General features: G+C 45.9%; 1 protein-coding gene across 6 annotated transcripts in view; it reads right to left on the bottom strand.

The window, feature by feature from the left end:
• mettl16 (methyltransferase 16, N6-methyladenosine) overlaps positions 1-14,645 on the bottom strand; it is a 153,145-nt gene that overhangs the window by 125,347 nt on the left and 13,153 nt on the right. For 3 of the 6 annotated variants that reach the window (XM_085964847.1, XM_085964845.1, XM_085964846.1), the window contains exon 2: positions 259-387. In XM_085964847.1, the coding sequence (XP_085820973.1) occupies positions 259-387 (129 nt within the window). Of the gene's footprint in view, positions 1-258; positions 388-1,627; positions 1,808-5,970; positions 6,153-14,645 lie in introns of those variants that run through there. The other 3 variants (XM_085964849.1, XM_085964848.1, XM_085964850.1) reach the window with 3 other exon arrangements.

Genomic DNA, 14,645 nt, shown 5'->3' on the forward strand with positions numbered 1-14,645 from the left:
ACCACAACATCTCTGTACAATGCTAGTCTCTAAATCATAGACAATTTACAGAGAACTTTAAAAAAAAGTGCTACCAAAGAAATGATGAGCCACATACAAGAGAACAAAATCAGCTCTCTAAGGACTAAAACAATTCGATGATACACCCCTTAAGACAACAGCAAATATTTCATACCAGGGACCAGATAGATTTTGTCAGACAGTGAAACAAGTGCTAGTTGGTACCAGTGGGACAGCTTCCCTTATTCATTAGCATACCTCATTTTCCCAGCCAAGTTTGTGTGTACATGCTGCCGGAATTCTGTGTATTTTGATGCCAAATATGTAAAATCTGGTGGCTTGTCTTTATATCGGTTCCTTGGATGCATAGATTTGTTAAGGGCCATCCTAAAAAAAAAATGGAACACTTTTAAATTACAAACATTATGCGTGGATGAAGAGCGAATTTGTCCACATGAAACTAACTGCTGCTATTTAACATCACTAATCAATAACTTGCAACCATTTTTTGGGATCACGGAAAAATAGCAATTCTCTCTCATCTCTACTTCTGCCTAATGGTCTTCAACTTATGACAGCTAAACAATAATGCCAATGTTATCAGTTGCCAAGTAAAATAATGAAAAGAATCAACTAAAAGGAAACATTTTTAAGTTTTATCTCCTGAAACTAGTCAGTGCACAGTAGGGAGAAATTCAGATGCTTTTTTCCTCCAGCCAACTATTAATATTATTTCTCTCAGTTACTTCCGTTTCCCTCACCTCCCAAGTCTACCTCAGTACCTTCATAAGTGAAACCGACATACGGGAGCATGGGAGTGTGTTGCTGGTCCACTAGAGAGAGACTAGCACATTTAGTAGTAAAGCAGAAACTGTGGGCTTCCTCATGTAACTGGACCTCAATTGTCACTACTGCAAAACAGTGATTTTTTTGCCACCTGCAAATAGAACCATTTTACAGTCTACAGTTTTAATCGTAAGAACTATCCTAGATATCTCAAGTCATAACTATCCTGCTCTAGAAACGGTCAGAAAGAGTCCTCTTATCCCTGGCGGGAACTATGCCGATACAGGCAGAGCGCCAAGGCCTGGGTGAGGCTGAATGTAAATATCAATCAAGACTGTGATTGAAATTTACTTTTCTCATTAGCATTTTACTGCTGCACAGAATTTTAAAATATATACTGTATCTACTAATGGTGCTTCTTCCACTATTTTCCTTCACATTAAAGTTGCTGCGATTCAAATTACGCCACAAAACAAGCAGCTAAGTGAGTCCTGGCATTGGACTAAAACAGAAGATGGGGCGGAGATAAAATGATGAATTTCTGGCAGCCTTTGGGATAATCGGGACAATTATGTTAAAATAAATGAAAAAGCACAGTAAACCACACTTAGAACAATGCACAAAGCAACTGATGCTGCTAATTTTCTTGTAAATGTAGCCATGTAGTACAAGAACAAAAGGGAAAAATATAGAAATGATGAACTTTCATTTTCCGACAGCCTTCAGTTCTGAACGACCTATTTGAGAGTGATTGCAACTGCTCCAGGGCACAAGTGCTGGTCATTCACACACGACGGCACAAAACTTTAACTTAAAGAAACATTTTCTCTTTAAAACTCACGTTTTTCATTTTAAATCAGTAACAGTTCTTCCCTGCCCTCCCTCCTTTCATCCAAACATTTGCATAATCTGAACACATGCAAAGTCACAGAAGGTTTGGTGCTATTATAGAACATGGCGTATGCTTTCCTTTTCCTTTTCAAATTCTCCATCTCTTTCGTTGTTGAAAAGGATAGAAGGGAAGACAAGGTAAATCAAGTAGCGATTAGATGATGCTAAGAAAAAAAGACTTGCATTATGTAATGCCGTGTCACTCAAGCACATCAAAGCATTCACATAAAATGACTTGTTATGTCGGTAAATGTGGCAATATTTTTTGCACAGCAAATCCTAGAAACAATAATGAATAGAATGACCAGCTTTAATCTTTGGTTGTGCTGGTTAGAGGACGAAAAGAGGTTAGGTAACATTCGCGCCACATAAATGTCAAGTAATGACCAACTCGACTAAAATGGCCCAGCCATCACACATTAATCTTCAATGGCACCACTATTGCCGAGTTGCTCACCAACACCTTGGGAGTCACCAGTGACTGGAGCTGAACTGGACCAGCCACATCAATGTGGCAGAAAGAGCAGGGCAGAGGCTGGGTACTCTACGGTGAGTGGCTCACTGACCTCTCAAAGCCTCTCCACCATTCATAAAGCTCAAATTGGGAGTGTGACGGAATACTCACCACTTGCCAGGATGGGTGCAGCCCCAACAACATTCAAGAAGCTCGATACCATCCAGGACAGAGCAGTTTGTTGATCAGTGTCCCTGCTGCTGAACTCAATATCTAGCCCCTCCATCATCAGTGCACTGTGGTTGCAGTATGCATGATCGAAAGGATGCATTGCAGCAATTCACCCGGTTACTTCGACAGTAACTCAGCCCTGCCACCTCGGAGGGCGAGAAGCAATGTCATGGGAACACTATCACCTCCAACTTCCCCTCCAAGACACAAACCATCCTAACTTGGATATGTTATCACCATTCCTTCATCATTGCTGGGTCAATAGCCTGGAATTTCCTACTTATCACCATTGTGTGAGTACCATCACCATAAAGACTGCAGTGGTTCGAGGCAAAGGCCCACTGCACCATCTCAGGACAACTATGGATAGACAGTAAGTGTGGCCTGGTCAGTGTCACTCACGTCCCGAGATCAAATAAAACATTTAGCATACAGGGAAAAAGAGCCCCAGTCAGCAGGAGACCAGAGATCCAGCCCCTGAATACTGGGCTGACATCCAGTGGGGGACTAACGTCCGATAGGAATAGAGTGGCAACACCTGCCCCATCCCATCACATCTATCCTTTGGCCAACGTCCAGTCCACACAAAAAGAGATCTTCGTTTTGGAAAAACCCAGAGCGTGAGCTGCTGGATGTAAAAAACCATGGATGTAAAAATGGATTGTCTCATGCCATTAGGCACAGAAAAGAGGGAAACTGGGAGAAGTGCCTTGTTTTCTTCAAACAGCGCAATTTGATTTTAAACATCCGTATTAAGCACCTGAACAAGCAGATACGACCATGGTTTAACGTCTCATCTAAAGGATAGCACCTCCCTCAGTACTGCACCAGAGTGTCAGCATAGATCTGAACTCAAACTCCTGTGGTCGGACTCAACCCTGTAACCTGCTCAGTGGTGGGAATGCCATCAACTGAGCCAAGTTAACAAGCTTGGATTGTAAAAGGCCGTAGATTTTAGGAAGAAGGGTGACAAAAAAAGAGGGAAGTTACTCTAGAAAGTGCAAAGTACCACTGGTCAATGCTCTCTCTAGCTTTGCATTCTTGTAGGTAAGCATCCCACCCCACTTGCTGCCTTCTTCAAGCTACGCAGCAGACTTAGAATTTGTGCAGTGGTATTCAAGGTGAATACACTGTGAAGGTACCAAATATGGCATGTTTAGAACCAATTTCTTGAAATATGGGGTGACGTGCCATTTAAAAGAAAGATTACACTTCAGGGATCGACACTGGTTTTCCAGTTACACATGGAGATGTTGGCTTACAATGCAAAATGAAACTAGTTCAAACCAATAGATTCAACACACATTGCTTGTGTGGTCACAGTTTTAATGAGATTGTTTGTAAAGCAGCAGAGGAAATCTAGTGACTATCAATACCATTGCTACAATAAAGAGCAAATGATGGGGCAGGGTAAATGCTTTATTCCTCCAGACAACCTCAGCAAAAGCCTCACTCAGCTTCTCAGCAAAAGCTGCCATGGTCATCTATGGGCCATTTATAAACTCATGCCTCTGTGAGTCAATGTTGTCACAAGACTTATTTAGTACATTGGCATCAAAAAGGTGTAACAAAAGCTTAAAGCAATATGTTTTAATGTTGCTAATGTTTTAATATGGTGTGATGCTCTTTTTTAGTGAGGGAAAAGAATTCTATTGCAACAAACAGCAAAACACCATACAATAATTCTATAACTGAGTGTTTCCAGCATTTTCTGTTGTTATTACACAATAATTCTACCCTGCCATCAACAATAGTACAAGGCTCTCTCAGTACAACTTAAGTTTCACAGTTGCACCAAATACAAGCAAGTACAGTTTACAACGATATCCTTTCACTGTTGTACAATTACCTGCATCACACTTCTCCTACCTGCAGTTAAAAAGGGAAAGACAGAAAAAAAGAAAGGAAGCCGGGTGGAAGGGGAGTGGGCCAAAGACAGAGAGCAAATGATACTCTGGTTTCATCCCCTCAAATTGTTCCCACCACCACTATCATCAGTAACAGACCTGTAACCTCCAGCAAGTACTTGACTCGGATGTCGCACAGCCCAAAAACATTGGCTTCAGGCACAATCCAAGTTTGGCACAACAAGATCTACAGTTGTATTGCTGGCTGTTCTCATCGTTCAAATGGATCTAGTCCAGAAATGTATGCTGATTTACTGAAAATAGAGTCAGTCATGATTACACAAATTAATATATTTTTTAGATGTATGCACAATAAAAATGAAACCATAGATTTGTTCCCTGATGGTTTAGCAGGTTTATAATGTGGTAGCTGAACCAAGAAGATCAGAAGGAGCCCTCATTCAATGGTCAGTCACTGTGGGGAGTTCATTCTCACAAAAGGAGTGGGGTTGGAGGTGTTAAGAGGTGCTATAACAACTTGTATTTATATAGCGCTTTTAACATTGTTAAATGGCCCGAGCACTTCACAGGAGCGTTATCAAACAAAATTTGACACAGAGCCACATAAGGAGATATTAGGACAGCTTGGTCAAAGAGGTAGGTTTTAAGAAGCGTCTTAAAGGAGGAAAGAGAGGTAGAGAGGTTTAGAAAGGAAATTCCAGAGCTTAGGGCCTCGGCAGCTGCAGGCACGGCCAGTCTCAGTGACCCTAGTAAGGAGGGGGGGGGTGGAAATCACCCAGTAGGTCCCTGCTGAAAGTATGTGGGCACAGGATGGGGAGGGAGACAGTTAATTAGCTGACTGACAATCCCTGCCCAGGCTCACCAGTGAATAATGGCTACTTGGGAAAAGTACCAGAAGTTGTATAGCAGTTGTCAACCTGACCCCACCAAGGAATCAATGACTTCAGAGGAGGAGGAGCAATTAAAAAAATTAAACTTACCACAATATGCTGCATCACCAATGTGTTAGCAAAGCTACTTAACTGATCATTTCTGTCTACTGGTCTTCCGAAACCAACTTGTGGCCAAGCAATCTGTCTCGAGGCCTCCCTAATGTTGCTCTGAAACCAGCTTTGGGAAGTGGATGAGAACTTCTGGAACATAGGAATTTAGAGTCTCAGAAAAGACAATTGGGATCCATCTAGTTTCCCAATGGTAGCTGAACTGAGATCACAAACTCAACACAAGCAAGATCAGCGGTCTGAAGTCTTGCCGCATCACTCTATGATTCGCTACTCCAAAATGTCACTCTTCCTACTGCAAAGTTTCTGTGATCACACATGCATGCACATTATGCTTGCTACGTTACTACAACAGTAATACAGGTGTCAGGAGTAAACATGTCCAATTCCTGAGTTGAACAGGAACCCACAATAAACCCATTTGCTATATCAAGCACAATACACAAAATAAATAAAATCAAATTACTGGGAGGAAGGGGCACGAACTACCTCAGCTCATTGCAAAGGATCAATTATAAGATGGTGGGCCAGACACAGGGAAAAACTAAGCACGATGAATTTATTTATTTTTAGATCATGGATTTGAATTTAAAAAAAGATCGAAACATTACAGTATAATTATACCCCGAGTAATTCAATTCCTTTTAATATTCATACATTTAGCAGGGCCCATATTACACTTTCTGGGGTCAAACTTGCTACTTTCCAAGATTTTTATGATTAAAACTAATACTGGTACCTTGTTAACACAGTAATTCTAGTACTAGACCACGATCCTGCTTCTTACCCGCTCCTCAGAGCTTTCGCCCCGCACTAAACAATTACAAGCCTCCCGTGTTTCAGGACATTGATAAAAACTACAGGCCTCAGCAGTTGCGCACAAAACCACCTTCCCCGCGACCCGGAAGTACCCGCTCTCCTCGGTCCGCCAGAGGCGAGTACTGCACATGCGCCAGTTGCTCCAATACCACCACACACTATGACAGTTCTACATCGCAAAGTATGTCAACTTTATTTATATTGAGTCAATGCACAGCAGTCAACATTAGGGAAACGCCGAGTGACATTTGCATTTGGCAAGTTTGCCACATCTTACAAAACCCCGATGTCTTTTTCTGATTGCTAAGCTCTATCTTATAAACACAATAGGACTGTTTTTTATGCATGCATCAAATTGGTGACGGTTCCCCTCTTTTCAAGATGATGGCTTGTTCTGAGACGGGTCACTATTCTACCTTTCACCCAGTCGAAACTGGACAGGGAGGACATTTACAAAAAAGGCTGTGCTGATAATTAATTCCTCATGCAGACACAAGTGCAAAATTTTTAGCATATAAAAGTGTGGACCCTCATCAACATTTATGTGATTTCCTCAACACCTTTCCATGTTTGTGTAAAAACACAGCATGGGACTTTTTCGATTCAGTTTTTAACTTCTAAAAATGACAGATCAGCTGGCAAAATAATAGAAAATAACAAGACATCCTTCACAACTAATCAAAAATAATCTAATTTAAATTACTTTTTTTACACTTGCAGACCAAAGACAAAAGGAACTTGCTACAAACAGCCTCAACAAACTAAAGCCCAGCCAAACAAAAATTGATTTAATTAGATTTAGATCCCCGACTGCATTATAACTGTCATGATTCAGGACTTTTGGCTATTTTTCTATAGAAAGGATTTGGAAGAAGAGTTACTTGTTACAATGTACTTCAAAGCATAGTGTATTCACACAAGTTTAAAAAAAGACACTGAGATTACAAGTAGTAAAAATGATAAGCTATCTTTGATATTGTTTCCCCACAGACTACAAAGAATAAGCAATATAAACAGAAAATGCTGAAAATACCTCAGCAGGTCAGGTAGCATCTGTGGAGAGAAAAACTGAGTTAGCGTTTCAGGTCTATCGTCAGAGCTGGAAAATGTTCACACAAACATGAGGAAGTGGGGAGGAAATGTTGAGACCAGAAAGTTGTAAAGTGCCTAATTGAAAGATGAGGTGCTGATCCTCGAGCTTCATTGGAACAGTGTAGGAGGCCGAGGGCAGAGAGGGAGTGGGGCGGAGAATTAAACAGCAAGTAACCGGAAAGCTTAGGGTCACGCTTGCGGACTGAACGGAGGTGCTCAGCAGAGCGATCACCCAATCTGCATTTGGTCACCCCATTGTAGAGACCACATCGTGAGCAGCGAATACAGTATAATATTGAAAGATGTACAAGCAAATCGCTGTTTCACCTGAAAGGAGTGTTTGGGGCCCTGGACGGTGGGAAGGGAGGAGGTGAAAGGGCAGGTGTTGCATCTCCTGGGCTTGCATGTGAAGGTGCTGTGGGAAGGGAAGCAGGTATTGGGAGTGATGGAAGAATGGACCTGGGTGTCACGGAGGGAACGGTCCCTTCAGGATGCTCCCTTTCAGTATTTCCAGCATTTTCTTTTTATATTTCAGATTTTCTGCCTCCGCAGTATTTTGCCTTTGTAAAGAATAAGCAATTCATTAACCTGTCTTAACAATCAATAAACACCTCACCAGTCGTGTTGAGAAGTCTTGTAAGAATCCTGAGAAATCTCAGGCCAGATTAAGGAGTTACAAGAAGCATTAAAAACAACCTTAGACATGGTAAACAATTTTCAAGAGATTCAGGACAAGGTTAATGAGATAATCAAAGAATCTGAAGGAAGTACGGACCAGTCTTCTAACAGTATCACTTGTGCTATGTATGGGAGTTTCCTACTGGATCAGGTACAGAAGGGTCTGACGGACATCAAAATAATCAGATACCCAACTTTGTGAATAACAGACATCTGAGGAAATGGTTTAACAGGACTGGACCATGGTGCATACTAGGAAACATGGGTTAGCTTACTACGCCCAAGTGGGGAGAATAGTGATTATTTAGACTCTAAAAGCATTCTCATACCAGTAGTCCTATGGTTGCCCCAATTGAATAGGACAAGTTTTTAAAAATTCATTTATGGGGCATCAGTGTCGCTGGCAAGGCCAGCATTTATCGCCCATCCCTAATTGCCCTTGAGAAGGTGATGGTGAGCCGCCTTCTTGAACCGCTGCAGTCCGTGTGGTGAAGTTACTCGATCAGTGCACTTAGGGAACGGTAGTGTAGTGGTAATGTCAATGGGCTAGTAATCCAGAGGCCTGGATTAATGATCCAGAGACGTGAATTCAAATCCCACCACGGCAGCTGAGGAATTTAAATTCAGTTAATTAAATAAATCTGGAATAAAAAAACTTGCATCAGTAATGATAACCATGAAACTATCGGATTGTTGTAAAAACCCATCTGGTTCACTAATGTCCTTTAAAGGAGGAAATCTGCCATCCTTACCTGGCCTATATGTGACTTCCAGACCCACAGCAATGGGGTTGACTCTTAACTGCCCTCTGAAATGGCCTAGCAAGTCACTCAGTTGTAACTAACCACGACGAAACAAAATATAGTAAACTTGTTTAAACGGCACCTAATTATCTGGAATTCTTTACTAACCGGCAAAATTCAGGGGTAAGTTCAGGAACCCAAAGGTAAGTTTTACTGTATATTTGTGGCTGTGTAACCGGGGTTCTCGTACCTTTTGCCGTGTAACCATGGCTCCTGCAACTCTGGCCGTGTAACCGGGGCTCCTGCACCTCTGGCCGTGTAACCGGGGCTCCAGCACCTGTGGCCGTGTAACCGGGGCTCCTGCACCTCTGGCCGTGTAACCATGGCTCCTGCACCTGTGGCCGTGTAACCGGGGCTCCTGCACTTGTGGCCGTGTAACCGGGGCTCCTGCACCTCTGGCCGTGTAACCGGGGCTCCAGCACCTGTGGCCGTGTAACCGGGGCTCCTGCACCTCTGGCCGTGTAACCGGGGCTCCTGCACTTGTGGCCGTGTAACCGGGGCTCCTGCACCTCTGGTCATGTAACCGGGGCTCCAGCACCTGTGGCCGTGTAACCGGGGCTCCTGCACCTCTGGCCGTGTAACCATGGCTCCTGCACCTCTGGCCGTGTAACCGGGGCTCCTGCACCTCTGGCCGTGTAACCGGGGCTCCAGCACCTGTGGCCGTGTAACCGGGGCTCCAGCACTTGTGGCCGTGTAACCGGGGCTCCAGCACCTGTGGCCGTGTAACCGGGGCTCCAGCACCTGTGGCCGTGTAACCGGGGCTCCAGCACCTGTGGCCGCGTAACCGGGGCTCCAGCACCTGTGGCTGTGTAACCGGGGCTCCTGCACCTGTGGCCGTGTAACCGGGGCTCCAGCAGCTGTGGCCGTGTAACCGGGGCTCCTGCACCTGTGGCCGTGTAACCGGGGCTCCTGCACCTGTGGCCGTGTAACCGGGGCTCCAGTACCTGTGGCCGTGTAACCGGGGCTCCTGCACCTGTGGCCGTGTAACCGGGGCTCCTGCACCTGTGGCCGTGTAACCGGGGCTCCAGCACCTGTGGCTGTGTAACCGGGGCTCCTGCACCTGTGGCTGTGTAACCGGGGCTCCAGTACCTGTGGCCGTGTAACCGGGGCTCCTGCACCTGTGGCCGTGTAACCGGGGCTCCTGCACCTGTGGCCGTGTAACCGGGGCTCCAGCACCTGTGGCTGTGTAACCGGGGCTCCTGCACCTGTGGCTGTGTAACCGGGGCTCCTGCACCTGTGGCTGTGTAACCGGGGCTCCAGCACCTGTGGCTGTGTAACCGGGGCTCCAGCACCTGTGGTCGTGTAACCGGGGCTCCAGCACCTGTGGCTGTGTAACCGGGGCTCCTGCACCTGTGGCCGTGTAACCGGGGCTCCAGCACCTGTGGCCGTGTAACCGGGGTTCCTGCACCTGTGGCTGTGTAACCGGGGCTCCAGCACCTGTGGCCGTGTAACCGGGGCTCCAGTACCTGTGGCTGTGGAACGGGGCTCTCGTACCTTGGGCCACTGTCACTCCATGTCCCTTCTTCTGGTCGGAGGTTGGCCGATATATAAATTGCCTTGGTAGGTATACCTCTCCGGTATCCGGAATTTTTAATCAACCGGCACCATCGCGGTCCCGCAGGTGCCGGATACAAAAGAGTTTACTGTAATAAGAATGAAACCGGACGGACCATCTGGCATTGACCTCGGCACCGGCTACGGACACGGCACACCCAGCCCAGTCAACCCTGCAAAGTTCTCCTCACCAACATCTGGGGACTTGTGCCAAAATTGGGAGAGCTGTCCCACAGACTAGTCAAGCAACAGCCTGACATAGTCATACTCACAGAATCATACCTTTCAGCCAATGTCCCAAACTCCATCACCATCCCTGGGTATGTCCTGTCCCACCGCCAGGACAGACCCACCAGGGGTGGTGGCACAGTGGTATAGTCGGGAAGGAGTGGCCCTGGGAGTCGTCAACATTGACCCCAGACCCCATGAACTCTCATGGCTTCAGGTCAAGTCAAGCATGGGCAAGGAAACCTCCTGCTGATTACCACCTACCGCCCTCCCTCAGCTGATGAATCAGTACTCCTCCATGTTGAACACCACTTGGAAGAAGCACTGAGAGTAGCAAGGGCACAGAATGTACTCTGGGTGGGGGACTTCAATGTCCATCACCAAGAGTGGCTCAGTAGCACCACCACTGACCGAACTGGCCGAGACCTGAAGGACATAACTGCCAGTCTGGGCCTGCGACAGGTGGTGAGTGAACCAACAAGAGGGAAAAACCTACTTGACCTTGTCCTCACCAATCTACCTGTCGCGGATGCATCTGTCCGTGACAGCATTGGAGATAAAGTCCCGTCTTCACACCGAGGACACCCTCCATCGTGTTGTGTGGCACTATCACTGTGCTAAATGGGATAGAATCAGAACAAATCTAGCAACTCAAAACTGGGCATCCATGAGGCACTGTGGGCCACCAGCAGCAGCAGAATTGTATTCCACCACAATTCTGTAACCTCATGGCCCGGCATATCCCTCATTCTACAATTACCACCAAGCCGGGGACCAACCCTGGTTCAATAAGGAGTGTAGAAGAGCATGCCAGGAGCAGCACCAGGCGTACCTAAAAACGAGGTGCCAACCTGAGGAAGATGCAACACAGGACTACATGCATGCTAAAAAGCGGAAGCAGCATGCTATAGACAGGGCTAAGCGATCCCACAATCAATGGATCAGATCAAAGCTCTGCAGCCCTGCCACATCTAGTCGTTAATGGTGGTGGACCATTAAACAACTATGGGGAGGAGGGGGCTCCATGAATATCCCCATCCTCAATGATGGTGGAGCCCAGCACATTGAGTGCAAAAGACAAGGCTGAAGCATTTGCAACCAACTTCAGCCAGAAGTGCCAAGTGGATGATCCATATTGGCCTACTCCACACTACCACAGAAGCCATTCTGCAGCCAATTCGATTCACTCCACGTGATATCAAGAAACGGTTGAGCGCACTGGATACAGCAAAGGCTATGGGCCCCGACAACATCCCGGCTATCGTGCTGAAGACTTGTGCTCCAGAACTAGCCGCGCTTCTAGCCAAGCTGTTCCAGTATAGCCACAACACTGGCATCTATCCGACAATGTGGAAAACTGCCCAGTCCTGTCAACAAAAAGCAGGACAAATCCAACCCGGCCAATTACCGCCCCATCAGTCTAATCTCAATCATCAGCAAAGTGATGGAAGGTGTCATCAACAGTGCTATCAAGCAGCACTGATGCCAATGTTTGGGTTCCGCCAAGACCACTCGGCTCCCGACCTCATTACAGCCTTGGTCCAAACATGGACAAAGGAGCTGAATTCCAGAGGTGAGGTGAGAGTGACTGCCCTTGACATCAAGGCAGCATTTGACTGAGTCTGGCATCAAGGAGCCCGAGTAAAACTGAAGTCAATGGGAATCAGGGGGAAAACACTTCACTGGCTGGAGTCATACCTAGCACAAAGGAAAATGGTTGTGGTGGTTGAAGGTCAATCATCACAGCCTCAGGGCAGTGTCCTAGGCCCAACTGAAGGGAGTGAATGTTTAAGGTGGTGGATGGGGTGCCACTCAAGTGGGCTGCTTTGTCCTGGATGGCGTTGAGCTTCTTGAATGTTGTTGGAGCTTCACTCATCCAAGCAAGTGGAGAGTATTCCATCACACTCCTTACTTGTGCCTTGTAGATGGTGGAAAGGCTTTGGGGAGTCGGGAGGTGAGACACTCGCTGCAGAATACCTAGCCTCTGACCTGCTCTTGTTGTTACAGTATTTATGTGGCTCATCCAATTAAGTTTCTGGTCAATGGTTACCCCCCAGGATGTTGATGGTGGGGGATTCGGCGATGGTAATGCCATTGAATGTCAAGGGGCGGTGGTTCGACTCTTGCTTGTTGGAGATACTCATTGCCTGGCACTTCTGTGGCGCGAATGTTACCTGCCACTTATCAGCCCAAGCCTAAACGTCATCCAGGTCTTGTTGCATGCTGGCATGGACTGCTCCATTATCTGAGGGGTTGTGAATGGTGCTGAACACTGTGCAGTCATCAGCGAACATCCTCATTCTGACCTTATGTTGCGAGGAAGGTCATTGATGAAGCAGCTGAAGATGGTTGTGCCTAGGACACTGCCCTGAGAAACTCCTGCAGCGATGTCCTGGGGCTGTGATGATTGACCTACAACCACCACAACCATCTTCGGTTGTGTTAGGTATGACTCCAGCCAGTGGAGAGCTTCCCCCCACCCGTTCCACCCCCGATTCCCATTGACTTCAGTTTTACTAGGGCTCCTTGATGCCACATCTGGTCAAATGCTGCCTTGATGTCAAGGGCAGTCACTTTCACCTCACCTCTGGAATTCAGCTCCTTTGTCCATGTTTGGACCAAGGCTGTAATGAGGTCCGGAGCAGAGTGGTCTTGGCAGAACCCAAACTGGGCATCAGTGAGTAGGTTATTGCTGAGTAAGTGCCGCTTGATAGCACTGTTGATGACACCTTCCATCACATCAAGTAAGTGGGAAGAGTTTAAGGTCGAATCAATAGGATCTATGGAAGGGAAAGTACAAACACAATATGAAGAATATCCACACTACCTGATTAAGCAAGGCATGCCCTGGAATGCTCCTAATTTGGATTGTTGTACTAAAAATAAAGGATCATGGATGTATAGATGTGACAGTCTCGAGCCAGGGATACCAGCATACAGGTTCACTGTAGATAAAAAGAGTCACCTACTTGTAACATCCAAGTACAAACATGGGGCGATAATCACACTCGGGTCAGTTATCTAAGCCAGGGACATTAGTGTATGACCACCTCTGCTACCCAATATACCCACAAGCTAGACACCCGTCCGGTCAGATGGCCAACCTTCTGCTTAAGATCTCTTGAAATGCCCATTTGATTCCTGTCAGAACTCACAATATAACCCAAATACAAGTAAATATCACTATGCAGCAGGAAGCCCCAGAAGCAGTGGTAAAATTTGGACATCCGATTCCACCATTATCTCTCAGTTTAAAGTCTATCATTGAAAGAAGTAATATCTCCCAGAAATATTTGGTTAAGATGCAGCACGACAATGCCCAAATTGAGAAAGCAATAAGCAAGTTGGGGGACTACAAGTGGTGAGAGGTAGCTTATAATGCCAGCCAGCATCCCTGGGGCACGAATGATTTCAGCAGTCCTAGTGATTGCTCAGCGCCTGGTCTTAGTTCTAATTATGTTATGTTATTTGAGATGTTTGACACGCTGATTGAACCGTCGAACCAATAATCTAGAGTTGGCATGGTTGGTAGAGGGCCGAAAATGAGAGGTCGAATAGAGTTTTCTCCCTCTTAAGGTGGGGAGTCTGTTAGAAATTAGGGGTACCTAAAATGTTTATGGTTACGCAAATGAAATTGTGACACAAATAATACAGTGTTTAGATGATTGTATTAGAGCTCGAGACAAGTAAGGCGTTAATGTACAAGTTGTGTTTTCGTTTAACTACTTTAACTGCTTAAGTTTTGTTTTCCTTGAAAATGAGTAGGAGATAAGGGGAAAACAGTCCTTAGCATGCTGTAAGGCCAGGATTGGTTAAGTACAGAAACCATGTGTAATGGTTGTGAGGACCCCTGAAAGGTAGGAGATAACAGGAGGGTTGGCCTTTTGCCATAGCTTAAACAAAGAATTTGACATACCATTGGACGCCTTGTTTTAAGGGGAACCTCTATAGGTTAAATGGTCTTGTCTATATTCTACCCCAGGTCCACCCCTAAAAAAAAAATTTTTTTAAATAAAGACCTGAAAAGCCTCCAGCACAGACAGTGGAGTGGAGAGCGCCCAAGAGTGGGTCAGTGCCGACTTTGGTCGAACACTCTTGGCCAGTTCAAGAGAGAGAGACACACGTGAGACGAGGAGAGCTGTTCGTGCACGCCAGCCGTCTGTCCGATTGGGGCCGGTATCCACTACTTGTCACGGTCGGATGTTTTTGTTGTATAACTAGTGTGCTAAACACCGAATAA

Source organism: Somniosus microcephalus, chromosome 22 (genome assembly GCF_052327205.1).
Source record: "Somniosus microcephalus isolate GS21.2 chromosome 22, FLI_Smic_1.0, whole genome shotgun sequence".
Classification (NCBI taxonomy): Eukaryota; Metazoa; Chordata; class Chondrichthyes; order Squaliformes; family Somniosidae; genus Somniosus; species Somniosus microcephalus.